The 27,945-nt window shown below is 36.9% G+C and overlaps 1 protein-coding gene and 2 long non-coding RNA genes across 6 annotated transcripts in view; 1 reads left to right on the forward strand and 2 right to left on the reverse strand.

Annotated features, from left to right (window-relative positions):
* The window catches only part of LOC138696758 (UV excision repair protein RAD23 homolog A-like), a 111,079-nt gene extending 83,157 nt beyond the window's left edge, over positions 1 to 27,922 (reverse strand). The window contains exon 1 of the mRNA XM_069822144.1: positions 27,893 to 27,922. Coding sequence (XP_069678245.1) covers positions 27,893 to 27,922 — 30 coding nt within the window. The remainder of the gene's footprint in view (positions 1 to 27,892) is intronic.
* On the forward strand, positions 335 to 4,080 carry LOC138696754 (uncharacterized). 4 transcript variants are annotated; one of them, XR_011331450.1, is made up of 6 exons: positions 335 to 701; positions 1,556 to 1,746; positions 1,950 to 2,008; positions 2,155 to 2,224; positions 2,959 to 3,249; positions 3,661 to 4,079. It is a non-coding gene; the product is annotated as an uncharacterized lncRNA (long non-coding RNA). The 4 variants fall into 4 exon arrangements; XR_011331451.1 differs by lacking the exon at positions 335 to 701 and having other exon boundaries at positions 728 to 1,746; positions 2,959 to 3,020; positions 3,123 to 3,249; XR_011331449.1 differs by lacking the exon at positions 335 to 701 and having other exon boundaries at positions 728 to 1,746; positions 3,661 to 4,080.
* On the reverse strand, positions 4,985 to 6,470 carry LOC138696755 (uncharacterized). Its single transcript, XR_011331453.1, has 2 exons — positions 6,095 to 6,470; positions 4,985 to 5,342 (listed from the first exon to the last, which is right to left on the reverse strand). It is a non-coding gene; the product is annotated as an uncharacterized lncRNA (long non-coding RNA).
* Positions 27,923 to 27,945: the final 23 nt, after the last annotated feature.

A 27,945-nucleotide genomic window follows, 5' to 3' on the forward strand; every position in this document is an offset into this window, starting at 1 on the left:
TTCTATGCGGGCTACCTATACTTAACGTTGCCAGAGTATGGATTCATACTACTTAAGGTCGTGGAAAAGACTTGCTTTTTTCCTCTTTTCTCCTTTCGCCTGGAGTTACAACAGCGCATATTGTAACCAGTGCACCAGCTCTTTCCTATAATGGTTTTCAGTTCTTCAACGAAACAGGAAGTATTTCTACGTGCGACGGGCCACATTGCTATCAACGATTACGTCGCAATCTCAACTTACCGTACAGTGCAGTTGCTTTATCTTGGCACAAACGGTTAGAAAGACCTGCTCCCCTGCTATGAGAACAATACAAAACCCTCATTAAGGGCCTGTACTACGATCGCCTGTTAAAGCTCCAGATTCGTAAACTCCAGTTTAGCAATCTGGAAGTTAAATATTTTGTTCTGTACTACCAGCGGATTTTAACTGCAGGATTGTTATCCGGAAGATATAGTAACATTTTTATTACGTTGGCAATGAAGTTACTGAAAATGTAGTGAAATTTATTGCGTTGGTATACCTTTCCCCGCGTATTTCATGTTTATGTTCCGTGTTTATATGGTACTATTTATTTTGAGGTTTTATTGTAAGCATTATTGTTATTATTTATTATAATGCTGAAACTCCAGCCAAGAAAATAACAGAGTGAAGAACAGAAAATTACACATACTATATGAAGAAACTTTACATGGAAGCAAAAGGTAAGATTTTAAAGGTTATGTTTCTTTTCGAATAGTAATAATTCCTTCAATATGATAGTATTTTGGTTTTAATTAGTAGGCCTAAAGAGGACGGGTGCGGGTTCCAGCAAAAGTGCGTTTTTCTCCATAATCATTGTTTTATTCATGTGTAACTGCACAAGAAGTGTAGGTGGCAATTATTTTTGTATTGTAATTAATATTAAGTGTGCTTTCAGTTTGTTGTATAGCCTACATTATTAGTGAATAGGGCCTATTTCGGTAATTTTTTTAGAAATAGTGTACTCACGGCTTCAAATCATGGGTCGAAGGCATAGTAACTCGTTTAAAAAGAAAAGTTCACTGATACTGATAATAATGAATGATGTTTTTGGCCTGGGATTTCTAACCAACATTAGTACAGCAAGGTACACTGTTCCTAGCAAATTACCAATATTTCAGCATGTTAGGCCTACGTATTTTACTGTTAGTAAATGGGCGGATATTTTGTATTAGGCCTATAATACCATTCGATCATAAATAGGGCCTAACATTATTTTTTAAAAGAACAGCATGAGGTGGAGAGACGTTTCCACTAAAATGCAATATCTGTTGCTGCTACCAGTTCGACTATAATCACTCACTGTAATGCACATTCAACACCTCGTAAAATAACACAGAAACAGAAGATATTAAGTTTTTTCCAAAGTTTCTATGTACAGTATAGTCATATGTTTGATATTGTACTGACAATCGTCCAGTAAAAGCTCTTGCTTATTTAGGTATAGAAACTTAGATAAGGGAAAAAGAGAAATACAGTATATTTTCTAATGTTGTAGGTTGCATATGGAATTAACCTAGTTTTACTTCCTTTTTAGTAATATAGAATGAAGCATGGGAAGAATATAGTAACATCAGCACAAATACAAGGACCTGAAAACAGCTGAGAAGCAAATTTGAATTCTTGGAAAAGAACACAAAGAAAATTGCTGCTGCAGAGAGACAATGCAGGCTACAAACAATTGGAGCCCCTCCAACTGAAGCAAAACCAAATCCAAACTTAGCCAAGGTAAGTGATTTAATTCTCCTATCAATTGAGTGATTTCTCAGTGATTTTCATTCATATTCAATGCATAAGTTCACTTATATGTTAATTTATACAATTATTACATAATAAGCAGAGGAAATTGTATAACACAAGTTTGAATTCTTTTTATTTATTTGTTTATTTATTCATTCACTCATTTATTTATTTACTTACTTTTGTTACAGCCGAAGTAGTAACTAAACCAAGTTCCACTGATACCAGTGCAGCTAATAACACGAATGAGGTTAGTGTGTAAGGAATTAAGAGTCAGAAGAAGAGATGATGAGCTTTAGAGATAAAAAATGATATTAGATTCTTGAAAATTGTTATACAAATTTAATTTAATGTCGGTATTACATTATAATACTATTATTTCTTTTTTATTTACAGTACCATTCAGGTTCACAGTGCAATTCTTTAGTTTTTGAAGTGAAACTGGACATCCCAACAATATCTCCAGGTAATTTGATTTATACTACAAAACGTTCTTTCACATTCTACGTACGATGCTTACTTTTCCAATCTGAAATAGCTGTAACATGTAAACACATTTTCAGCCAACATGTTGAAAATAAAACTAACACACATACTATATGAAATCTGCAGCAAGCAGTAGATAAATTAGATGCAAAAGTTAAAAAAAAATGTTAAAATATAAATTGTACATAATGATGAAATGGTCACAAGAAATGGATGTCATAAAAACTAAACATCATTGTATTATAATATTATGTGGGATTTGAGTAGGAATTTGAAATTTATAAATGTAGGCCTAAAAATAGAAAGCACACTAAACTGAAGAATTTATTTTGAGATTTCTCTGTAATGGGTTTGTAATTAGATTAGGCCACATTATGTTAAGTTGTATTTCAATTTTACCGTGAGGATTCTCACTTTGAAACTTGTGAATGATTTCTTGTGTACAGAAAAACGGAAAAATATTTTTTCATAAGGTAAAACAGAAACTGACTACACTCTATTTACAATAGAACTATTTGCTTGGTTTTCTCTCTCTCTTTTTTATTGCAGCTTCACTTTCTTATTGTTAAAAATGAGTTTGGATTAATAGCACGTTAGAAAATACAATACTGTTACAGCTGCTGACTTTGAAGTGTCCACACATTTATGATAAAACATCATCTTTCTCCAGAATTAAATATCTTAAGAATTAATTCCACTCTTAAAATATTACAGAGTCAGCTGGTGCAGCAGATGAAGGTCTTCCACTGTACGGGTATTTACACAGTGTAATGAAAGTAAGTTTTAAGTGAAATTACTGGTTTATTCAGTGTAGGTAGTGTAGGCTAAACTCAGAAAGATCTGAATATAAGCATATATCCCTCTCTTAAATATTTCAGCTGATAATGGGATAATAGATGATCGAGTTACACCCCAAGGATGCTTTAAGAAAAAAGAAAGAAAGAAAAAGCAAGCCTCTGAGGAATGCATTAGCCACATTGAAAAATCTTTCTCCATCTGTGAACTGTAAGTTTAATGTTGACTTAATTTTACTTGAGATGTTAGAAATTCATGAACTTCAGTACTATTACAGTGATTTCTTTAAAAAATACATTAGTTGAAAGTTGGATGCTAACATTATAACATAGAATGATTTGGAATAAAAGTAAGTCATATCCTCATGTTTGCAAGGAGATGGGGTTTGGAATATCAAAAGTAAGATTTGGAGTTTTTACATTACTTTTTCCTCCTCTTTAATGGGTGGTCTATCTACAAAGACATCTTCAATTAGTGGCAGAAAGTAAATGCTACAATAATCACCCATTCTTTATGTTTTAACAAAAAATATGTTTAATTTTGTTGACCAAATTTGTTTGACCTGGATGACTGGGAGATTACTTCTTCTCATCCTTCTAATGGAGTGATAATGTCTTGCAGCTGTTCTTGATCCCTGTGGTCTCTGGCCTCTGCTTTATCTGCTAGTCTTCAGGATTAGGTTCGAGTCAGGTGATAATTATTAGCTAATCTAAGGTTTCTGGTTGGGTTCGGGTCTGGTTCAGATCAGGCCGAGATGGGCCGGGCCTAAGAATTATGGCCCGTGCAGATCTCTAACAAATGGGGCTTATAGCTGAAGTTGGCTCTGCCACAGTTTTCCAAGTTTTGTGTATTTGCATATGTATTTGTGTTGTGTTTAATTACAGTTACTATGTACTCTTATGTATTAGCCTGTATATTATTAATTTGTAAATATGACATGTACCATAGCATATATAATGAGACAGTGGATGTAATAAATGATTATGCTTATTGTGTCTTCTGAAAAATGTCGTGTTTTGTTCACACAAAATAAATAAATAAATTTTAAATTTAATTGCAGCTATAGTGCATCTCTCTTGTTTTAAGTACACATTCACAGAGTACCTGAATACAATTGAAGCGTCAGCTGGAACAAAGTTGTAAGTTACAAAATTTTCATTCGGTGTGTTTCCGTGTAATAATGTTCTATGTCATGTTACCTTGCTATACTCCTTGGCTTGCAACTGTCCATCAATGCAGTACGTGAAATTTGTCCACTCAAAAGTTTGCTACCCTCATAAGAACAAAGTTGTACGCATATACACATTTTTGCAGCTCCTGTAAATTTTACCAAATATAACTTATAACGTTGTTCCAGCCGACGCTTCAATTAATGTGCCTCTTGAAAAATGTTGTTTTACCATATTTTGCTTATGTAAAATAAATTTGAATTACAGATACAGTGCATTTTTATTGTTTTAAATAGCCTACAATGTACCTGGTCATAATTTTTAAAATGTATTTATCAAACCTTTGTGTTTGAATCATCTTAGCCTGTTAAGACATCACTGTGAGGGATCCAAGCAATAAAATATATATAAAAAGTAACGATATGAATATGTTTGCATACATGAATCACTAGGCCTAGCGTGAATGAAACAGCTCCCTTGCAAAACATAAATGCCAATTCCAAAACTTTCAGGAAATGAAGAAAAACTTTCACGTCTAAAATTCAATAAATTGTTACAGTTTGTTAAATAATAATACTGTATATAGCAAGCATATCTTAAGTCTGATTAGTGAAATATGCTAGGCCTACTCCTACTGGTGAGCTATATATGCAAGGAAGGAGAAGGGAACTTGCCACCCTACCACATTATCTCCTGATAGTTGTCTCATGAGTGATGCCTTATTGGTATTCCAATCTATCTTCGGAGAGTTGACTAAACAACTAACAGACACAAAATGAAACAGTTCTAGGAAAACTTTAATCAAGACCTATAATATATACATAAAACCTGTATTAAAATACTATTCAGAAATATTCGTAACAGCATCAAAAAGAGACAGAATCCCTTGGGGGGGGGGGGGGGAATAAGCCTTGCACTTAATTACTGGAGCAAATAAAACTACTCCCAATGAAGCATTAAAAGTCATCACTTCAATTAAACCAAGCAGCAAGTGCAGCACTAGCTCGATTGACAACAGTTCCTGCTGTAACTTCGTGGACCCCACAAAAATCTCCTACTGTTGTCAATGTTCTCCCAGTGGCATAGAATCTCAATACCATTAGTAGTTGGTCCATTGGAGGTAAGGCATTATTTCTGTAAAAATATATAAACAATGAGATTTGGTTACAACTTTACCGGTAAATCTTTACAATAGCGTTACCAAAAGAAGGCAAGGACTCCCTACAGGATAGCCTGTAAGAGAGAGGTTTGGATGTAGTTTTGACATTTTTTTTTAGACAATTGTAAATATATGCAAATCATACTAACCTGTCACTAACTCGATCTTACGAAAACTTGTCTTTTCCCTTTAATTAGTAAGGAAACACAGTAATGAAATGAATGTGTTGCCCTTCCCTGCCGCCTACCCTTCTATCTCGATAGAGCAATCCCGCCTACCCGTACCTCTCCACTGCACTCCACTTTCACAGCAACTTTCCACCTTTATTTGGGAAATTGGTGTCGGCACTCAATTTTTCTTTCGTTTATGGTACATATGACTTGACTAAAAGCCAAATATGTGAATACATTTGTATCTTGAATTGGTAACGCAATTGTGAAGAAATAGTAATTTACCATATAAAGGATTTTGATATATTATATACTGTTATTATTTTTATATAGTATTTTGAAACTGTTATTATTGTAGGTTGCCCTATATTATTATATCAATCACCTTCATATCTTGTAAGGGCAACAGAACACCTGCATGAAGCAACATTCTAACCTCATTTCTACTGTATTACAGGTTACTGTACTTCAAAGTAATTATTATAGTGCTATTATATATAAAATATTGATGTAATACCTACAGAAATAGTGTAGCTTATTATTAACTGTGTACTTACGAGCTGTGTCTTGTTTCAGTTGATAATTGATTTCATGTAGTAGGTTTCGTTATTCGAAACTGTCTAAAAAATTTCTCGTCATCCCATTCTTCAAAATTATTTGGACGCAGCCTAATTCGTTTTGCTGTTCTGATATAACGAAGTATCTGCTCCAGAACTTATCATCAGAATCAGTATCAAAATTAAATTGATCCTTCAAATCACCAGCTGTACGACGTGCAGCCATCTTGATTTCAACACCGAGTTCCAACCTCCGGATAACGCCAATCTGCTACTCTGCCTCTCGGATTGCTAATCTGGAAGTTTAGCCTCCAGATTGCACATAACCAAAAGTCGTAGTACGCAATTACAACCCAACTTCCGGATAAATATGCCATCTGCCGGATAAGTTTAAACTAGAACTTTATCCGAGAGTCGTAGTACAGGCCCTAAGACTTAGGATTTTCCGGAAGAACTAAACCTTCTTCCAACCCCCTTCAGTCAGTCAGTTGGAGATTATCAGTGGTGGTGTTCACATTGTGAGTTAGATGATAAAGACTACTAAGAAGAAGACGGGTCCGCCACTGCTATATCCATCGACCACAGAGGTTTCTTCCCTCAACCCAACACTCTGTGGTCCGTCCCAGGAATCTGTGGAGTAGAAAGACGAAACAAGACCTCTGCGCAGATGGTATGTGGGAGGGTTAGGGCCAATGACTGCACTGAGGGGAGGCATTGCATTAACGAAACGACCAATTGCTTGCAGGAGGGAATAATTTCTATCTGAATTCTACTCTACCTACCACCACGAGCATCTTACCCCTTAGCGGACTCGGGCTGATGCTACCCGCATTACACTCCGGCACAGATACTGTACTCCAACCAGGAGAAAGTCTCAGGGGAATGAGACGCAGCGGGGTGATGCTATGAATGAATGTTGATATCATAAGATGTCATAAGATCACACACGTGGGTAGACGCATCTCTATTGGCTAATTCTCAAAGCACAAACGATAACACTGATATATACATATTTATATTACCCTAGTTACAAAATTAGGTCACGGTTAATTTCCTGGTCTTTTAATCCCTCCATACAGGAAATAACATATGCAGGAGAGTGCATGTTTTTTAAACTGACGTTATAACGGTAATATTTTCTATCTACTTCGCCCCAATAGATGACGCAATAGTAAGCACATTCCTTCCACGGTTATTCTCCTGGTTGGAGAACAGTAGACCCCGCTCCCATATGCGCGACGTTACTCTACAGATTCCCGGGAAGGACCATAAGCATGCTAAGGCAACGATAGTGCGAGTGAGGGGGTAAGTATCTCCTTCTCCTTCTAAAAATTCAGTGCCAACATAAAGCACCCAGACTTTAGTCCAGCTCTGGACATGAGGGGAGTGGAAGCGAAACCTCCGACCATGTCCTTTTCGCTTACACCACCTTATAAACAAGTGCAGAGTATGGTTCTGTGCATCAGTGGTGGATTTTAGACGACCAGCGAGAGCCGAAAATTCGTAAAATCCTGATACAATTCATCACTGATCTTCCTGTCCACTAGTACCGCACCAAAACGCAACTGTCTCAACTGGGGAAGGTGGAGTGGGGATTTAAGGGATGGTATGCAATGACTCAATCGAGCTAATAGCGCCCAGGCCTGTCCTAGTCTTTGTGGAAACCACAACGAGATTAGGTGCTGAAAGCGTGTGCTTGTGTTTGTAATTTATAACTTAAAATAATATACAGATACAGTATTAAATAGCGAGTCATTATGTATTAAATTCGTCTCATGAAGTTCTAAGAAGATATGGAATAAAGCTACTGAAGTTTAATACCTTACAAATTTACAGTGCTGTAAGAACCATGGCTCGGTGATCTGAAATCAAGCATAGATTTTTTGGGTGTAATTTAAATAGTGTATGTTTTCGAAAGAGATTTGGCTTCATCATGATGGATTTGCAAATTCCTAAACAACACATATTGGAGCTACGAAAAGCCCAATCTCCTTCATGAAGAGTCCCTTCATTATTTTAAAATGTGAATATGGTGCTCCATGAGTGGTGAGAGATAATAGGCAGCAATTTTAAACAAATTATGAATGAAGAAAGGGCTATGGAAATGATTTTGCGTCCCATCTTTGGTGACAACAAATAAGGAACGTGATTTTGCCTTCCCCCCCCCCCAACAGTAGGCCTACCTACAGCACGTACAGCCGACTGTTCTATATACCAGGGGTCGGGAATAGTGTTGAGTTGTGGAAAAATTTCCAACAGGAATGAATTTATGTGGGAATATTACAGAGCATAATACAAAGCATAATTTTTTTCAGAAGGAAGAAAAACGTAATTAAATATCAATAGGCCTACTTAAGGATATTAGATCATTCGGTATTGTATTGTATTGTATTTATTAACATTCCATGGTATTCATACATGCTTAAAGCTAGAATATGGAACAAGTCAAAAAACTTAATACTATTATAAAATCTTAATTTATAGTCACAGTTTAGATGAAATATATACAGACGAGATTTACAATATAGTCTACTAGTACAACACAAAGTTTTAGTATCAATTTCATGAAGTGTTATTGAATGTCATGAATTCACCTACAGAACAGAAAGCGTGAGAAATTAGGTACTTCTTTAATTTGGCCCTAAATAATTTTATGTTTTGAGTTTCATTTTTTATATCGATAGGGAGGCTATTAAACATTTTTACTGCCATATAACGCACTCCTTTTTGATAGCACGATAGACTTGCCGATGGAGAATGAAAGTCACTTTTTTGACGTGTATTTATGCTATGAACTGTTGAATTAGTTACAAAATTTTCACGATTACATACGAGGAAGACTATTAATGAAAAGATATACTGACAAGCCATGGGCATTATTTGTAGTTTTTTTTTAAATAGTCCTACTCGATTCCCTAGATTTGGCACCTACTATTATCTAATTACTCTTTTTTGTAATAGAAATATATTGTTACTATCTGTGGAATTTCCCCAGAATATTATTCCAAAACTCATTACCGAGTGGAAGTATGCAAAGTAGTGGAAGTATGCAAAGAAAATGTTGGTTAATATCATTGGCGTCCCGTGGCCTAGAATTTGTCCGGGGCTATTTGACTATAGTTTGTTATGCGTGGTACTAAAACTAAAATGTCATTTCATTATTGCTCATAAAATTACATTACATATTTTACCGCGATACGAACGCGACCGCGACAGAACTGAATGAGCCTCGGCGCCTTCACTCGCAACACCTGTCTTATAGGATCTAGCATCCCCGTGCACCGAGCGCTACGCCGAACCAGGAACTATAATCTTTTCGCTGTAAGAAAAATCCTAATATAAACAATAGCACGTGGCTGAAGTGAGGCTTCATTAGCCGCTGTTTAGCGCCATAGATTCTCAGTACGTGTTAGGGGAGAGTCGGGTAGTATCGGACATCGGGTAGTATCGGACAGTGCGTTTCTTTCATCTACCACCATATGGTAGTACCTGAATGGCATGGTTATGTTTCTCTATGCGACATCACAGAAACGTAACCATGTCAATCAGGTACTATCATCGTGTGGTAGATGAAAGAAACGCACTGTCCGATATTACCCGATGTCCGATACTACCTGACTCTCCCCTACTGCCCACTGTTGTACATTCTGTTTCATGTTAAACATTCCCCGTTACTCGTCAAGTAGGCCTAACCTCACTACTATGCATTCGTTTGCTTAGGAAACATTTATTTTATAATTACTGTAAATGAAACTCACTTAACTTATTATATAGGGGAGAGTCGGGTAGTATCGGACAGTGCGTTTCTTTCATCTACCACCATATGGTAGTACCTGAATGACATGGTTACGTTTCTCTATGCGACATCACAGAAACGTAACCATGTCAATCAGGTACTATCATCGTGTGGTAGATGAAAGAAACTCAGTGTCCGATATTACCCGATGTCCGATACTACCCGACTCACCCCTACATTTAAGACTATTTGTTTTTCACCGCTTTTGTGAGGGTTTCCACCGAGGATGCAGAAACCATATTTCAGTACCACGTGCTTATGTGAACAACTACGAGCTCAAGTGACGCCAGTTTGTTACAAGAACAGACTACCTCGGTATTACTGTTGGTATTCATCCGCGTTCATAGTACATAACAAAATATAAAAGTAGCTTTTCTTTTACATAGCGTTTTACATATGAGTGAAGTTATATGTTTCACTGTATTTAACAACTAGAATTCAATTTTTTATTTTCTAATAATACAAGAATGTGGTTTCCAAATACGAACTATATTTTCCTGCGTCATGTGAGTGCTTCGACTGGGAGCCAATCACGGGTATGACAGCAACGTGCTTATGTTTACATTAGGATTTTTCTTACAGCGAAAACAGTATACGTCATACTCTCCTCGTAAGGTCTGTATTGGGGATCTAGCATCTCCGGGCTAGAATTTATCTGTCGCTTCTACAACAGAAGATTATAGCATCTCCTCCGAGCAGATGAAGTCCAAACCTTGACTATAAAGAGAACGAAACTTCCTCTATATTTGAGAGTTGTTCGTAAATATCTGAAATAATATATTACGCAAATTTTCATGCGGGGCTGAGCCTGAAAGCCTCAAAGGACGAGACGCCCCTGGTTAATATGATGGCCATCAATGACATCAGTGTAGACCTATTGATATTTAATTACTTTTTCCTTCTTCTACTTCCTGAAAAACTATGCTCTGTACTGTCACATACGAGCTTTCATAAAATCAACGACTACGTGTTTATATTCGAGGTTATAAACTGTGTTCGGAAACGTAAATTTCAGCACGGTGAGAGTGAAATGAATGTCAAAGGTCGCATTGGTGGCGACAGTTCCCTGAGTGAACAGGGTCAAGCTTTTGCACTGGCGTTGGCCGAGTACGTGCAAGAGGAAGACGTGCCGAGAGGTCTTCGCGTATGGACGTCGTGGATGAAGAGAGCCATTCAGACAGCTGCTCATATTAAACTGCCTCAGGAGCGCTGGAAGGCTCTGAATGAGATCAACGCCGTGAGTACTAAATCACTTGACTTATAATTCCTCAACAAAATAGATATAACAAAATAACAATATTGCTCTTCGTGCCCTTGTAAATAATAATTAATTCCCGTGACAAAAACATTTGTTATCTTACGTAAGAGATAAAAAAGGTTAAAACATATAGCACGCTTCAACTAGATCTCCCTTTTGTATCACATGTTCAAATAAAGATCCATTCATGTTTTTCGTGAAAATAGTTATATTTCATGTGCAGTATTTCTGATATAGTAATTAAATCGTGGGCATTTAATATGGTGGTAAGTATGATACTGCGCAACACAAGGGAAGAATGAAGGTACAGGGACAGTTAACCAGGGAGTTTGAGACAAGGAGATGCCATATAAACGACGCTATTCAACTTATGTTTGGAGTATGTTATTAGGAGAATCCAGCTGAATACAGGAGGAACCATTTATACCAGGTCACTTCAATATATGGCTTTTGCGGATGATGTCGTCCTTTTGGGTAGAAACCCCAGAGCATTAACGGAGGCACTACAGCAAATGCAATAAGTTTCGAGACACTTGGGGCTGATAATTAACAACGAGAAGGCGAAATACATTATTTATGCAAGGGAGAAAGCCTAGATCATATATACCCAGATTGCTCGGCCTTACAGGCTTTGACAGTAACAACTTTACTATGCTGCCATCTAGTTGTTACATAGGGAGTCACGTCATAACTCCCATTTGAATTGCATTAGCAACTGTACTGCCATCTCGTGTTTGTTTACGGCGGACGGGTGGCGATCCTGGTGGTTGTTCTCTTCAAAGTGCTACCGATAAGCTATCTGTTATATACTGTATATGATCTAGGGAGAAAGGAAGATTCCAAGGGGAGAGAGACCTGGAATGGAAAGAGAAAAGGTATGAGAGAGCTGGAGAATTCAAGTATTTGGGGATACAAGTAACTGAGGACAACTAGGTCAGTACTGAGATTAAAGCACGAATAGCAGCAAGAATAGATGTTATTATGCCTTTAACAAGTTATTTAAATCCTCCAGCCACTCAAGTAGGCTTAAACTAACTGTGTACCGTGTCATAATTCGACCGGTGGTGCTCTACGGGTGTGAGGAGTGGACACTTACCGAACGAGACAAAAATAGGCTTCAAGTGTGGGAGAGAAAGGTGTTACGGAGGATCTTTGGGGTGATCTGTGAAAGAGGGGAGTGGCGTATTAGATATAAGGAACTAACAGTTCATACAACTTCTAAAGAAATTTCCTCTGTTGTAATGAGTTCATAATTAAGCTCTCTCTCCACACACACACACACACACACACACACACACACACACACACACACACACACACACACACACTTATAATTAGACATCGGATTTATATGCACTAAAAATATCTAAAATATGCATACATTTATGCTATCAAAATCTTTAAAATATGCTCCATCATTTTAAAAATATGCACTAAACATGCACTAAAAATTTTAATTTTAGGCTTATGCATTTTGGTATTTATAATGTACATTCTTCCTTAGACATCATTTTTGTCGTAATTTTATTTGCAGTACACAATTATTATTATTTGAAGGGTTTAGAACCATAGTGGGCCTTGGCCATTTATTAAAAACGGAGAAAACAAGGGTTAAAGTTAAGTGAATACCATAATTTAATGAAGATTGACATATCATTTTGTTTGAATGTGTATACTTTATATTACTTACTATATGTTTCCATTGAATTATGGTAATAACTTCATTTTAACCCTTGTTTTCTACGGTTTTAGTAAATGGCGCTTGGCCCACTATGGTTTTGAATCCTTCATTTTCTCCAAATGCTCAGGAGTACGTTTATGATGTTTATCACTTAACATACCTTTGTATGCTGAGAAGGACCTTTCCACGTCTACAGATGTTATTGAGCAAAATTTGAAAGCACTTACTAGCTCTGGGAAATTTCTTCTGGAAGAATAACGTTTTCACCTTGAAGATATTTATCCACAAGACATAAAACTTTAATGTCAGGATTTCTCCCTAAAACAGCGCACAATTTACCACTTAATTTTTCTGCATACTTTAAAGGAGCACTCTGAAGTTTACTCTAAACCTCATTGGAGATTGATAAAGATTCATGTAAAGACAAATCACATGTTTCGAGTTTTTTTGTGGCTTCAGCTATAACTGAAATATGCCTGAATTACAGCCAAGTCCCTATGCAAATATTCGCTATTAAACTATGAACGTTGAATTGACAAAGCTTTAGTTACATTCAGTGCACCAACGAATTCTTTAACTGCATTGAAATTATCTGAACAGAAAGAGCAGCTTCAATCCATGTACCCCAGCGGGTAAGTATTGGCTCTGGGGGCAATGGGAAGTCTGTAAATTTTTCTTTGTAAGCATTAACTCTGGATGGGGCCCGCAAACACTCCTGCTTTCAACTGTAAATAGGAATGTTATTCCCAGTAACATCACGTGATTTTGTCAGTAGCACTCGGAAAGGCTCCTTACGGGTGCCTCCATAGTAAGAACTTTATTATCTTGTCACTAATGTGTTTAAATATTAATTTTAAAATTAAAAAAATGAATGTATTATATGCTAGCTGCATGGAAAAATGAAGAAATATGCAGCAACATCATAAATATGCATTTATATGCACTATAAAACTTCACATGCAAAAACAGAAGAACATTAAACATATTGCAAAAGTTAATTCCATATCACAAGTAAAAACAAACTAAATATGCATTTGCATATAAATCCGATGTATACTTATAATCATAGGTAGGAAGTTCGTATCAAAGCAGTAGATTTCATCTGAGTACATCGAGGAGTATAGAATGATGTCACCCGCACCTCGCCTTGCTTACAGTGACTCTATGAGTCACTGTAGCCATGTCCTGCTCGCTACAGACGATACACAGTATGTTCATATAAACAACGCATAGTGGCATTTTGTGGAGCTGTGTAGAATCATGAATAGTTTGAAGAATATTACGATGAAAGAGTAATGGAACGGAGAAAAATTCTCTCCGGCGCCGGGATTTGAACCCGGGTTTTCAGCTCTACGTGCTGATGCTTTATCCACTAAGCCACACCGGATACCCACCCCGGCGTCGGACAGAATCGTCTCAGCTTTAAGTTCCAACTCTTGGGTTCCCTCTAGTGGCCGCCCTCTGCACTACGTCATAGATGTCTATGAACGTAGGACTGAAGTCCACACATGTGCTGAGGTGCACTCGTTATGAGTGACTAGTTGGCCGGGATCCGACGGAATAAGCGCCGTCTTAAATCACGAAATATAATAATATATTGAAGAATATTGTTAATTTGCATTAATATTTTATATTCTGAACAAATTGGTCTATTCTGTTATTATTGCATTATTTACTTAATGTTAATATTATGCATGATTCCAAAAAAGTAAACTCATCCGTATTTAAGAGACATTTTTGATCCGACGACTTAAATGTATAATAATTAAGTGTAAATCCCTCAATAACTGACACAATTTATTAGCCTAATGGTTATACAAATAAAACATTAGATCATGATTATAAATTAAATATGACTAGCGCTTTCGCCGGATGTGACATTATCAGGTCTAAGAGATAACATATATCGAGTTGTATAATAATAATAATAATAATAATAATAATAATAATAATAATAATAATAATAATAATAATGATAATAATAATAATAATAATAATCCGAGGCACGACAGCCCACCAAGGACTATGATCGACCAGCTGGCTACTGACCTCACGTCCACATGCCGAAACAGAGGTGGACGATCATCCAACCAGAATGGAGGTATCGTGTGGTTAGCACGATGATCCCCCGAGCCGTTATAGCTGGCTTTCGTAATCGGATTACGCTATCTATCGTAGCTCCCGAAGTGCATCACGATGCTGGGTGGACACCGGTCCCATACACTGGCCGAAATTTCATGAGAAAATGTCTTCCCCATGAGGGCTCGAATCAGCGCGCATTTCATAACGTGAGTCCTAGGCAGGATGGCTTAGACCACAACGTCACAGCGCGGGACCGTAAAACATGAGGTGTAAAAAAGTATAATAACCTTACAGAGTATATAAAGACAGCTGTGGATGTTGATAAGAACGATAGCATGCAACGAACATCTCAAACATAGAGTTACAATAAAACAAATTATTAAGATATGTAATTGTTCACAAATTAAAATTCAATGTGTTGAATATAACTTACGAAAAGTCTTATGGCTGGTTCACAATAAACCGGGAACGGAAACGACAACGAAAACGAGAACGGAAATAATGTTAAAAAATAAATGTGTTTAAATGTGATCATTCACGATAGTTAATTTGTGAATGCTCAAATTTAAATAAATTTATTTTAACAATATTTTCGTTCTCGTTCACGTTTCCGTTCCCGGTTTATTTTGAACCAGTCTTTACAAAGTCATTAAGTTAAAATTAAATGAATTTGAAAGACATGGTGAGGACCGATAAGCTAATATATTGAAATTAGGAATGATCAGTGCCCGTCTGTGCTGATCTGCTTAACAAATATTAATTATTAGAATACTTGTCACATTATTTATTCAGTTTAACGTTTTCGGCTAAAATAAGCCATCTTCAGAAGAAATTATGCCTAAATAATGTAACAAGTATTCTAATAATTAATATTTGTTAAGCAGATAAGCACAGACGGACCCCGATCATTCCTAATTTCAATTAAAATTAAATGAACAAAAGCATATGTTGAAACGGGACACGTTAAAAGTTACAATATTTGATGTAAATACGTGAGGTTACAGAGTTGAATAGGATAGATGTTTGTAGTCCAGTCACTAAGACGCAAGGTTATGAAAGCGTTTTAATATTTGAAAAATTCAATAAAGGAGATTTAATAAAAATAAAAAGAGAGAACTACTATTTAATGAGTAGAATGGAAAATAATTTTATTTATATAGAGCAATCAGATGAAGGTGTGTGACGCTGCATACACGGTTGCGTAATGTTGTGTGAATAGATCCACATAATAAGAAAACGACATTATGATGTAAGTGGAAAGGGATGCATGTTAAAGTAAGGAGAAATTTTATTGACCAACCTAAATAACATGTTATTTGTGTTAGGCAATTGTTCATTGAGTCATATTTAACTTACAATCATAACTTAATATTTTATTTGTATAACCATTAAGCCTAATAAATTGGGACAGTTATTGAAGGATTTACATTTAAAAACTTGTCTATTATTAAATAATTATGCAAACAGTAGTGTGTAATACGTTTATTTTTTCCCCGGATCATTGTTGACGTTTCGTGCTGATATGCATTCTGTTGCGTTACAGTCCACGTTCAACATCGGAATTACGATACTAACTTCCTAGCTGTCATTGCAATAGAACTGTAAAATTTTCTTGAAAACAATTTTTTTCCTTCATAGTGTTCTACCCAAGGGCAGATCTGTTACTGCAAACTCAGCATTCTCCAGTCTCTCCTATTTTCTGATGGGTTTAATATTATGTGCCATATACGAGACACACTATTACTTACTGGCTTTTAAGGAACCCGAAGGTTCATTGCCGCCCTCACATAAGCCCGCCATCGATCCCTATCCTGTGCAAGATTAATCCACTCTCTATCATCATATCCCAACTCCCTCAAATCCAGTTTAATATTATCCTCCCATCTACGTCTCGGCCTCCCCAAAGGTCTATTTCCCTCCGGTCTCCCAACTAACAATATATATGCATTTCTGGATTCGCCCATACGTGATACATGCCCTGCCCATCTCAAACGTCTGGATTTAATGTTCCTAATTATGCCATGTGAAGAATACAATGCGTGCAGCTCTGCGTTGTGTAACTTTCTCCATTCTCCTGTAACTTCATCCCTCTTAGCCCCAAATAGTTTCCTAAGCACCTTGTTCGCGAACTCACTTAACCTCTGTTCCTCTCTCAAAGTGAGAGTCCAAGTTTCACAACTATACAGAACAATCGATAATATAACTGTTTTATGAATTCTAGATTCCAGATTTTTTGGCAGCAGTCTAGATGACAAAAGCTTCTCAACTGAATAATAACATGCATTTCCCATATTTATTCTGCGTTTAATTTCCTCTCGAGTGTCATTTATATTTGTTACTGTTGCTCCAAGATATTTGAATTTTTCCACCTCTTCAAAGGATAAATCTCCAATTTTTATGTTTCCATTTCGTACAATATTCTGGTCACGAGACATAATCATATACTTTGTCTTTTCGGGATTTACTTCCAAACCCATTGCTTTACTTACTTCAAGCAAAATTTCCGTGTTTTCCCTAATAGTTTGTGGATTTTCTCCTAACATATTCACGTCATCCGCATAGATCCGCAAGCTGATGTAACCCGTTCAATTCCAAACCCTCCCTGTTATCCTGAACTTTCCTAATAACATATTCTAGAGCGAAGTTAAAAAGTAAAGACGATATACACTATTAGATTCACAAAGTAGTTGTTCATCTGACGATGGTAAGATATACAGTAAAATATTTCAGATTTGCTCCAGTAACATCTTGTGACGTAGAACGAATAATTTCAGAATACAAAATATATTGTTTTTTTTTTTTCTGAACATAAAAGAAGTAGGCCTATTTTGATAAAATGAAAATGTTCATTGTTATTTGTTATAATGAGACTAGAATCATAATTGTATGTTTTGTATGTTATTTTTATATGTATAGGTGAATTATTTTAGTTAGTGAGTTACGAAGTTTATAATTACAAATTATTGTTTTTTATACCTATTATTCGTTTATTTATTTTCTTGTTCTAAAGCTATGGACGATTGCAGCACGTGCTTGGTTACAATCCGGCTGTAGGTATAGGTTTGCCGTTCTCCGTCCTGACATTGAGAGATGAGTTATTACTTTTCATTCTATAAAGATATAGTCCAAGTTCACACACCTTAACAATTTTGGTTCCAATTGCCTAGCTCTGCTTATAATTTTCGAAAGTTCTGGGTTATTATAAACTACAACACTGCATTTTTTGTTCGTACGTCGAAACTTCACCTTTCCATCTTTTAATTCCCTTCGCTTACTTACTTTGAAATTGTCAATCACAATACAAACATGACCCCTTTTTGTAGTCAGTACGCGTTCTACAGGACTTCGCAATGGTTTTTAATACTCTGAAGATCACGACTAAGATAAGCCTTTTGAAATTTACCGGTCACTCACTGGCAGAGATATAATTAAAGAACTGTATTCAGATAAACCAACATACGATCCGTCCCAAACGATCTCTGTTATTCAGGTAAATAAACACACTACCGTTCCAAACGTCCTACGCTCATCACTTCTGCTAGAAGAGCAGCACGCTATCGAAACTTTCACAGTCGTGTACCCACATCCTTCTTCTTTCCGACTGTGTAAAGCGTTCGCAGTTTTCGTTTTGTCCCACTCGGTGATAACGATATTTCTGCGCTCCACATTTTCGTTACATCCAACTCCGAAATGTCACCTGTGGGAAACGATTGAATACGCGTAACTCAGTGTCAAAAAGGAAAGAGCTCAATATATCTACACCAATAATTTTAAAAAATTAATGTGTCCAAAGCTGTTATGGAAATATACCAAATTGATCTTTTCTTTCATAAAAAGTTGTTGTTTTCTAATGCCAGGCGTTTGACAATAAAGTCATTTGACCTCTTGCACTCCAATATTTTTCAAAGATATTATCATGGCCAGCCACTGAAGCACAGATTTTGAGGTGTTCCAGATCCATTTCTTGGTTTGAGTTGCACAATGGGCAGTTAGGGGACTGATATATTTCAATTCTATGCAGGTGTTTGGCCAAACAATGATGGCCTGTTGCCAATCTAAATGCAGCTACAGACGATTTTCGTGGAAATCGGGAATTAGCTGTGGATTATGATGCAGAGAGTTCCGTTTTTTCCCTTGAGATTGTGTTATCAAGTTTTGTTTGTTGAAGTCTAAGTATGTAGATTTAATAAATCTTTTTACAGAGTAATATGTAGATTTAGTAACAGGTCTGTAAGTAGCAGTGCTGCCCTTCTTTGCTAAAGCATCCGCATTCTCGTTTCCCAGGATTCCACAATCTTTCATAAAATGTACATAAATCTTATCAACAGATATGTAGCCTGTAATTGAAATCATCTTCAGATACATTATTGGGTTTTGTTATGTCTATATACTATATGGAAGTCAGAGATGAAAAGAATAATTTCGGGATAATTGCCATATTATTTCGCAACTTTTCATATAGGCCTACATAGTTAGTGACAGCGGCGGTGACTATGATGATGATAATTATTATTATTACTATTATTCAATTCTATTTCATTTGTTTCGTGGCGCGTTGTAGCGACGAGCTAAGGCGCAACTTTACAAGCAGGAAGGTTGCTGATTCGATTTTCGATGAGGTCATGGATTTTTCCATTGATCTAATCCTCCCAACCGCACTATGGCCTTGACGTTTACTCAGTCTCTAACAGAAATGAGTTTCAGGGGTATATCCTTGGGGATAAGACGGCAGGCACGTAGGACTAACATCCCTACTGCCACTAATGCCGATTGCTATACAGGTGGGAGCCTCAACCTTCCGCTACTCTGAAGGCCTTCGTAGTCCATTATGGGGAAGATTTTACTATTTTTATTGCCTATTTTGATCAAATATCATTACAATACTCTACTATGAAGGATTTGTTTACTTCGTTATTTAATGAAGCTGTATCAACTACGAGGTTATTTAGTGTCGATGAAATTAATGATAGCGAAATGATATTTGGGGAGATGAGGCCGAGAATTCGCCATAGATTACCTGACATTTGCCTTACAGTTGGGAAAAACCTCGGAAAAACCCAGCCAGGCAATCAGTCCAAGCGGGAATCGAACCCGCGCCCAATCGCAACTCCGGATTGACAGGCAAGCGCCTTAGCCGACTGGACTACGCCGGTGGCACTATGGAGGATTAGACCATGTTACGGATCAGAAACCAACGCTATATATTGTAACTGCAAACGGTAGAGGTTTATTCTGTTCTTATGGTCAGTATGGCGTAAGATCGCCGTTTAAAAAAATACACGACTGCAGAAGGCATTGGGACACATACCAAGCCCCTGTGGAAGAGGATTTTTTCTTTTCTTTGTCTGAAATCGAATCTGGGTCTCTCACTTTATTTTAATTTTTTTTATTTTAGTACGTTATTTTACGACGCTTTATCAACATCTCAGGTTATTTAGCGTCTGAATGAGATGAAGGTGATAATGCCGGTGAAATGAGTCTGGGGTCCAACACCGAAAGTTACCCAGCATTTACTCATATTGGGTTGAGGGAAAACCCCAGAAAAAACCTCAATCAGGTAACTTGCCCCGACCGGGAATCGAACCCGGGCCACCTGGTTTCGCGGCTAGACGCTCTAACCGTTACTCCACAGGTGTGGACGGGTCTCTTGAATATGTAGATGGAAGCCCTAACACTTCAGTCGCAGTAAGGGAATATAAGTCTCAACCGTTTTGTGATGTCGACCACAAATCTGGAAGATCGTGTCAGGGTCGAGTAGACTCATTACCCACAAAGCTGTATTCAGAAAATTACATACTTTGTGATCTTCTTGCAGGGTATCTGTGAGGGTCTGACGTACGATGAGATAAAAGAGAAGCATCCGTTAGAATTTGAAGCTCGTGCCAAAGACAAGTACAACTACAGGTATCCAAATGGCGAGAGCTATAAGGACGTGATTGGTCGTTTGGAGCCCATAATCATGGAAATGGAGCGACAGGGAAATATTCTGGTCGTCACACACCAATCGATCATGAGATGCCTGCTCGGTTTCTTCCTCAACAAACCTGCAGGTAACATATTGGCTTCGCTTTAGCAGGCTGGTTCAGGGACGGGTCCGTACACTTAGGCACGGTTTGGGCCACTGTGCGCCCTATAATTGTCCAAGTCCTACAGGTGGCATTCGTGTACCACACGCCGTCCCGGGTCCAACCTTCGAAAAGCCAGGCGCAGCCAAGTGATGGTGTTGATCTAAGTGCTATGTAAGAACTTATTAGGCTACTTTGTTGCGTTCCCAAAATGACTTCGCGATATTCTTTCCTAACAGACGTGATACCGGTTCTTAAAGTTCCCCTGCACACGATATTCAAACTCACGATTGACTCCTCTGGTTTGAAACTCGAAGAGATCAAGATTCCAATCGAGGCGGCTAGTGTGCAAGATTTTGCACACCTTGAACCAGTTCCTGTAAGTATACAAAAGTACAAAATCTACCCTTGTTAAGGGTGAAGAAGGTATCTACACTAGTAAACACTCGCACACTACATTACAGAGGTAGCTATTTCAGTTTTCTAAGGTTTTCCCCAACATCAAGACGATTGTCAGGTAATCAATAGCCTACCCGATCTTATTTACGAATCCAGCATTGCGAAGACCCATATTTCCGAAGGACGTCATTTCCGTACGGTATGCAGTCGAAAGCCATATTTCCCATTTGGTCTTATTTCCGATGTATCTATTTCCGAAGGTATCTGAACCATACTTCCGAAAGTTTAAATTTTCGAATGAGTATTTCCCAAATTCCATTTTTGCGAATCAATATTTCCGAAATGCAATTTTGCCGAATCAATACTCTCGCAATGTGTTCAGCTATTCTTTAAGTCTACAGGTAGGCCTACATACGTATTTATAATTTATATACAATTTATTGGGACTTCTTTACAATGTGAATTGATATAGGCCTATACAGCATGTTAAAAAGTACCCAATATTTTAGGAGGTGATACTATGCATTAAAACACGAAAAAAATCTAATAAATATGGATCCTACAACACATATACTTTCTAAGATCTGAACACTTATTCATAGGAGATGCTCAATGTGAAGTCCAATTACCATCTTGCTATCACTAATTCTATCGACGCTAAATAACCTAGCAGTTAATACAGCGTCGTTAAAAAACCTATCAAGAAGCCTTAATTTATGTTTTCTGAAGTGTAATACATATTTCCTCATTAATTTGTATCATGTCGTTGTTTTCAGGTTGGAACTTTGAGTTCAGATCATCACATTTCCAAATAGCAAGAGTGACTTGCAGAGTAACAAGATCTCATCACATCGACACTACTCTTGAAATTCTAGTAATTTCTTTTTAACGCATTAGAAATTTGATACTGGAAAAGGGAAGCCATCGATCTTTCTTTCACGCTTCCCTATCACGAATACTACTTTGAGAAGTTGTTAAGAATAGTTTCGTTCAGAGAACTCGTTTATTAAACAATTGTAACAACACTGTATCTTGTATAATAAGCTGAAGTTAGTATTTCATGAATTATGAATGACTTCTATTTATTCGCTTCGAAATTACTGTTCATGAATTTTCATAAGACAAACTGTATCAAACTTCAGGAAACATGTTATTATTTGAAGTGACTTTGAATAATGAATGCAATGTGGAATAAAAAAAATACATCCGGAGTAAACGAGCTGATTGGTATGGAAACTGACGAGTTGATTTCGAAAATCACAATGAAATATTTCTGTTGGGTCTTGTTCAAAAGATATTCAAAATAATATATATCGCATACACTGAACGCTAATGTACCTGAAATGTACTTTAAAACTAAGCCCTTCAAGGTGTTTATGAGGAAAACTTATTAAATAAAGTAATTATTATAGTTTTATTTCATGCATAATCAAGATGAATTCCAGAAACACATAAGAGATATAGTATCTTCGCAGTCTTTGGAAATGCTTTCAGCTGGAAGATTTGTTCTCTTGTAATCTAAATTGTTATCTATCTTTGGAAATCAACAATAGTCGTCCATCAATAAAGGATCTCAATGTCATTGTTAACGTATCTCCATTGTGGATATGTTCTAGTGACATTGGTCTCCTTGTTCATCAAAGTACCGTACAGCATCCTTTTTTTTTATCATCTATGCACACTTGTGCGCACTCTCTATATTATTATTAGTACCCTTTTTTTTTAAAGAAAAATTCTATATATACCATATGTAAAGGAAATTAACTTTCATTGACCGGAATCCGCACTGATTTCAGTCCTCATTGTTGTTTAGTCAACTCCGAAGACAGGTTTGAGTCATAAGTGATACTAATAAAGCATCACCTATTATTATTATTATTATTATTATTATTATCATCATCATCATCATCATTATTAAGGGGAGGAAAGACGACATTAAGATATGTAGATCATATGCGGAGACTAAGAGGAATGCGGAAAATAGGAAAAATTGGCGAATGCTGGGTTTGCAGTGAAAGACCTGAGAAAACAACGAATGAATGAAAGGGAAAAATAGGAAATGTCACAGGACAGCATTATTGAGAAAATCAAATTTTAAGTTTGTTTCAAATTTAAATGGACGTTCCCTGTTTTTTTCCCCCTTTACCCTTCATTTTGAAACAAATCATAGAAAGGATATAGAATTTAATATTCCTGTTATAGCCTATTTTGTAGATTTAGAAAGGAGATTCGACCATGTGAGATTGAATGACATATTTAATATAGGCCTATTACATTAGTGTAATATGTAACTAGTCAGCGTTGTATGCAATGGAGGGGAATAGAAACTGGTCACCCTATCCCATTATCTCCTGGCTTAGTTGTCTTATGGGTATGCCTTATTGGTGTCACTTGTGAGGTTCAAACCTGTCTTCGGACAGTTGACTAAATAACATTGATAAGAACATAGGTATACCCGAAAATGGCATTACAATATTAGCACAGAAATTTGTTCAGGAAATAGCATAATTATCAGAAATGAATATAGCACGTCTAAAGAAATAGCATGCCAAGCCAACAAAGAAAAAAATGTGTAAGCTGTGCTGCTGACACGACCACGGGCTTTTTGGCGTGATAACGTCAATACGTAGCTAGCTAGGGTACCCGACTGAGCAGCCTCCGTGCGCTTGGCTTTCTGTTCAGTCTTACTCATAGCAGACTTTTCCTGGATTTCTTGATCCGCTCTATCGGGTCTGAGCGTTTCCTCAATTTCGAGTTGGGCGAATGGACCACTGCAACACGATGTTGTGATCATTTTCCACTAAAATTCGTTACACATTCAAAACACCCACACCGAAAATTCTGATTAAAAATACAACTATTCATCCGAGAAAATAGGTTTATTTAGCAAACGAATGCAGTTTATGTCATCTAAATAGTACAACGCGTGTAATCACAACGCTGTCTCTTAGTTGAATGTGCATCCGAAATTGTACTCCAGCTATCCGCGCGTCCTCTCTACTTCGTGAGCGACACCTGTTCTGTCCGGCACACCTAGTCGCATAGTGGGGATATGCCCCACGCCTTAGGAACGAAATCCATCAGGAACTTCCTGTCATACGAACGCTTCAAACTCCTACCGAATTTCGTCACGCCAACTTTTCTAGCCAATACCAGCAGACTGAAATATATGACGTTATCAAATCAAAAAGAAATGGCGATTGTTTAACCCTTCGGCGGGCGCGTCTTTTCTGGTAACAAGACCAGGCGCGCGGAGCACACTGTGCGCCACACAATCTTTTTTTCATTAAAAACGTCCTTTTCTATAATTTTAACTGAATATTTTTGAAAGTGTTCTTATACACTTTATTATTATTTACTTACTTACTTACAAATGGCTTTTAAGGAACCCGAAGGTTCATTGCCGCCCTCACATAAGCCCGCCATCGGTCCCTATGCTGTGCAAGATTAATCCAGTCTCTTGAGTATCATCATATCCCACCTCCCTCAAATCCATTTTAATATTATCCTCCCATCTACGTCTCGGCCTCCCCAAAGGTCTTTTTCCCTCCGGTCTCCCAACTAACACTCTATATGCATTTCTGGATTCGCCCATACGTGCTACATGCCCTGCCCATCTCAAACGTCTGGATTTAATGTTCCTAATTATGTCAGGTGAAGAATACAATGCGTGCAGGTCTGCGTTGTGTAACTTTCTCCATTCTCCTGTAACTTCATCCCTCTTAGCCCCAAATATTTTCCTAAGCACCTTATTCTCAAACACCCTTAACCTATGTTCCTCTCTCAGAGTGAGAGTCCAAGTTTCACAACCATACAGAACAACCGGTAATATAACTGTTTTATAAATTCTAACTTTCAGATTTTTTGACAGCAGACTAGATGATAAAAGCTTCTCAACCGAATAATAACACGCATTTCCCATATTTATTCTGCGTTTAATTTCCTCCCGAGTGTCATTTATATTTGTTACTGTTGCTCCAAGATATTTGCATTTTTCCACCCCTTCGAAGGATGAATCTCCAATTTTTATATTTCCATTTCGTACAATATTCTGGTCACGAGACATAATCATATACTTTGTCTTTTCGGGATTTGCTTCCAAACCGATCGCTTTACTTGCTTCCAGTAAAATTCCCGTGTTTTCCCTAAGCATTTGTGGATTTTCTCCTAACATATTCACGTCATCCGCATAGGCAAGAAGCTGATGTAACCCGTTCAATTCCAAACCCTGCCTGTTATCCTGAACTTTCCTAATGGCATATTCTAAAGCGAAGTTAAAAAGTAAAGGTTATAGTGCATTTACTTACTTACTTAAGTAAGTAAGTAAGTAAGTAAGTATTATTATTAGTATTATTATTATATTTTAATACAAAGCAAACACTCGAATGGAGGAATAGGCGCCCTAAGAAGAAATAGGAACTTCTCCCCTCCATACACAACGACACAACCGGAAAGTCAAGCTATGGCGCACACCGTGCGCCGCCGCGCAAGCCGGAGTTTGAAGTTCCTCGCGGTTGACTTTAATATAATGAATGTAATTATTAAGAAATTAGAATCAGAAGTAAAAAAAACAGTAAATAGATTGAGCAACAGACGACTGGAGATTGCAACTATGCTGACGACAAAGTCCTTATTGCACAAACAGAAGATGACCTACAATTGCTGCTACACAAATCCAAGAATCACTGCAAAGAAATAGAATATAAAGAATCCCATAAATAAGACCAAATCAATGGCATTATGTAAGGATTTACGTCGCCTTAAATTAGGATGGTGGTGGCGGCGACGGTGGCAGAGGCAGCAGCAGTAGTAGTAGTAAGGATGCGAATTAACGAGGGGAATGGCGGGGATTTTCTCCCTGTTGGAAAGTTATTCTCCTCTCGTAAATTCATATTATCATCCCTGCCAGGGATAACTTCTATCCCCCCCCACACAAAATATAATGTTATTGTTTTAATACGAGTATACTGTACTTTATACAGTATAAAGTAAGCAAAGAAAATAATGATGTACGAGTATTAACATCACCGGCAAGCTGACAACAATCAATAACTTAGAAATTACACATCTTATCTCTTAAGCCTGTTCATGGATATAATTATTATTATGATCAAGATTCAAGACTAGTAACTCAATGTGACCAAGCGTTGAGCTGTATCGAATGAGGATAATAATAATAATAATAATAATAATAATAATAATAATAATAATAATAATTTTATGTGTAGTATTCTCTATATAGGATTCTATCCCCCTCATCAAAAATCTTAATTCGCACCCTAGTAGCAACAATTAGAATATTTCTAGGTTTAGACACTACGAAAATAACTAGACGCAATGCCGCACACGTTTTAAAGTGGCCAGGTGGCTATAGTAATTATTATTTTTACAAGTCATTAACGCAACTGAGATCGGCAGCTCACAAACGAATGCCGCTTGTCCGTGATGAAAACGAGACTACTATATTATTACGGTATACCGATTCCATATAAAATGCGCACAACCGCATCTACCTTCACAGGTGATTAACAACTTTAATTTATGCATAGTAAAAGAAAGATAGAGAGTAAGAAGAGAGATAAAAACAATCATGTCTTCTCCAATGGAACCATAGATATTGAATTTACCGCTATAAACAAGTGTTACATAAGGAAGAGACATCTTTGGGACAATCCAAATGATAGTGGCTCCACTATTTGATCAAGAGTCTGTGCAATGGGGAATTAATTGAATGCCATGTACATCAGTTGAAAGGATTATGTTTAGTCAGAATTAATTTAATATTTGAAGACTGTGAAATAAATAAATAAAGCTTAAGGGTACCCGTACCATTACAAAAGAGTGCACGATCTCATCATTCCAACTCCAACAGCAATGTCAGCAATACTTGAAATTCAGTGTTGCCAACTTTACCGACGAAATTTCCATTATTCCCTACTCATATTATATGTAGTCTATAATGAATCGAGTATGACCCAGTGAGTTCTATCGCATGACCTTATTGAAACTTGTGAGTGAGTATGAAATATTTCGTTGGCTTTTCAATTTTGAATACTGTTTTGCTTCATGATTAAGAATCAAATTTCCCACAGTGGGGGAATGAAATTCCGAAGGCATTATGTGCAACTGGCGGTTCCCTGTGGTAGCTTATTGAACTACGAAACTTTGCACTCAGTAAGCTGAGTAAATTAGCGTCCGTTAAGAGTAATTTTATTTATAGATCAAAATATTAAAATAAAGATACGTAAATACTTTCGGGGAAGTATTACTTTTTGCGCCAGATAGTAGACAAATTTATCGATTTGAGAAGGATGTCGTAATTCCGATAGGACAGTTCGTAACTAAACGTGCCCATTGGAGACTTAGATAATATTGATAACGTGTGGCAAAAAAGTGTGTGGTGATTTAATAAGAACAGTGCGGACATATTTACGTGTGATTTAAATAGCCAAATTGTGAAAGCTGTGTAATATTTATAACAATGAGCATAAAAAACATGTTGAACTCATTTTGTTACCTTGTAAGTGTTTATGTTCAGGTGCATCATGGGACAAGCACAAAGCACATGAG

Source organism: Periplaneta americana, chromosome 3, assembly GCF_040183065.1.
Source record: "Periplaneta americana isolate PAMFEO1 chromosome 3, P.americana_PAMFEO1_priV1, whole genome shotgun sequence".
NCBI lineage: Eukaryota > Metazoa > Arthropoda > Insecta > Blattodea > Blattidae > Periplaneta > Periplaneta americana.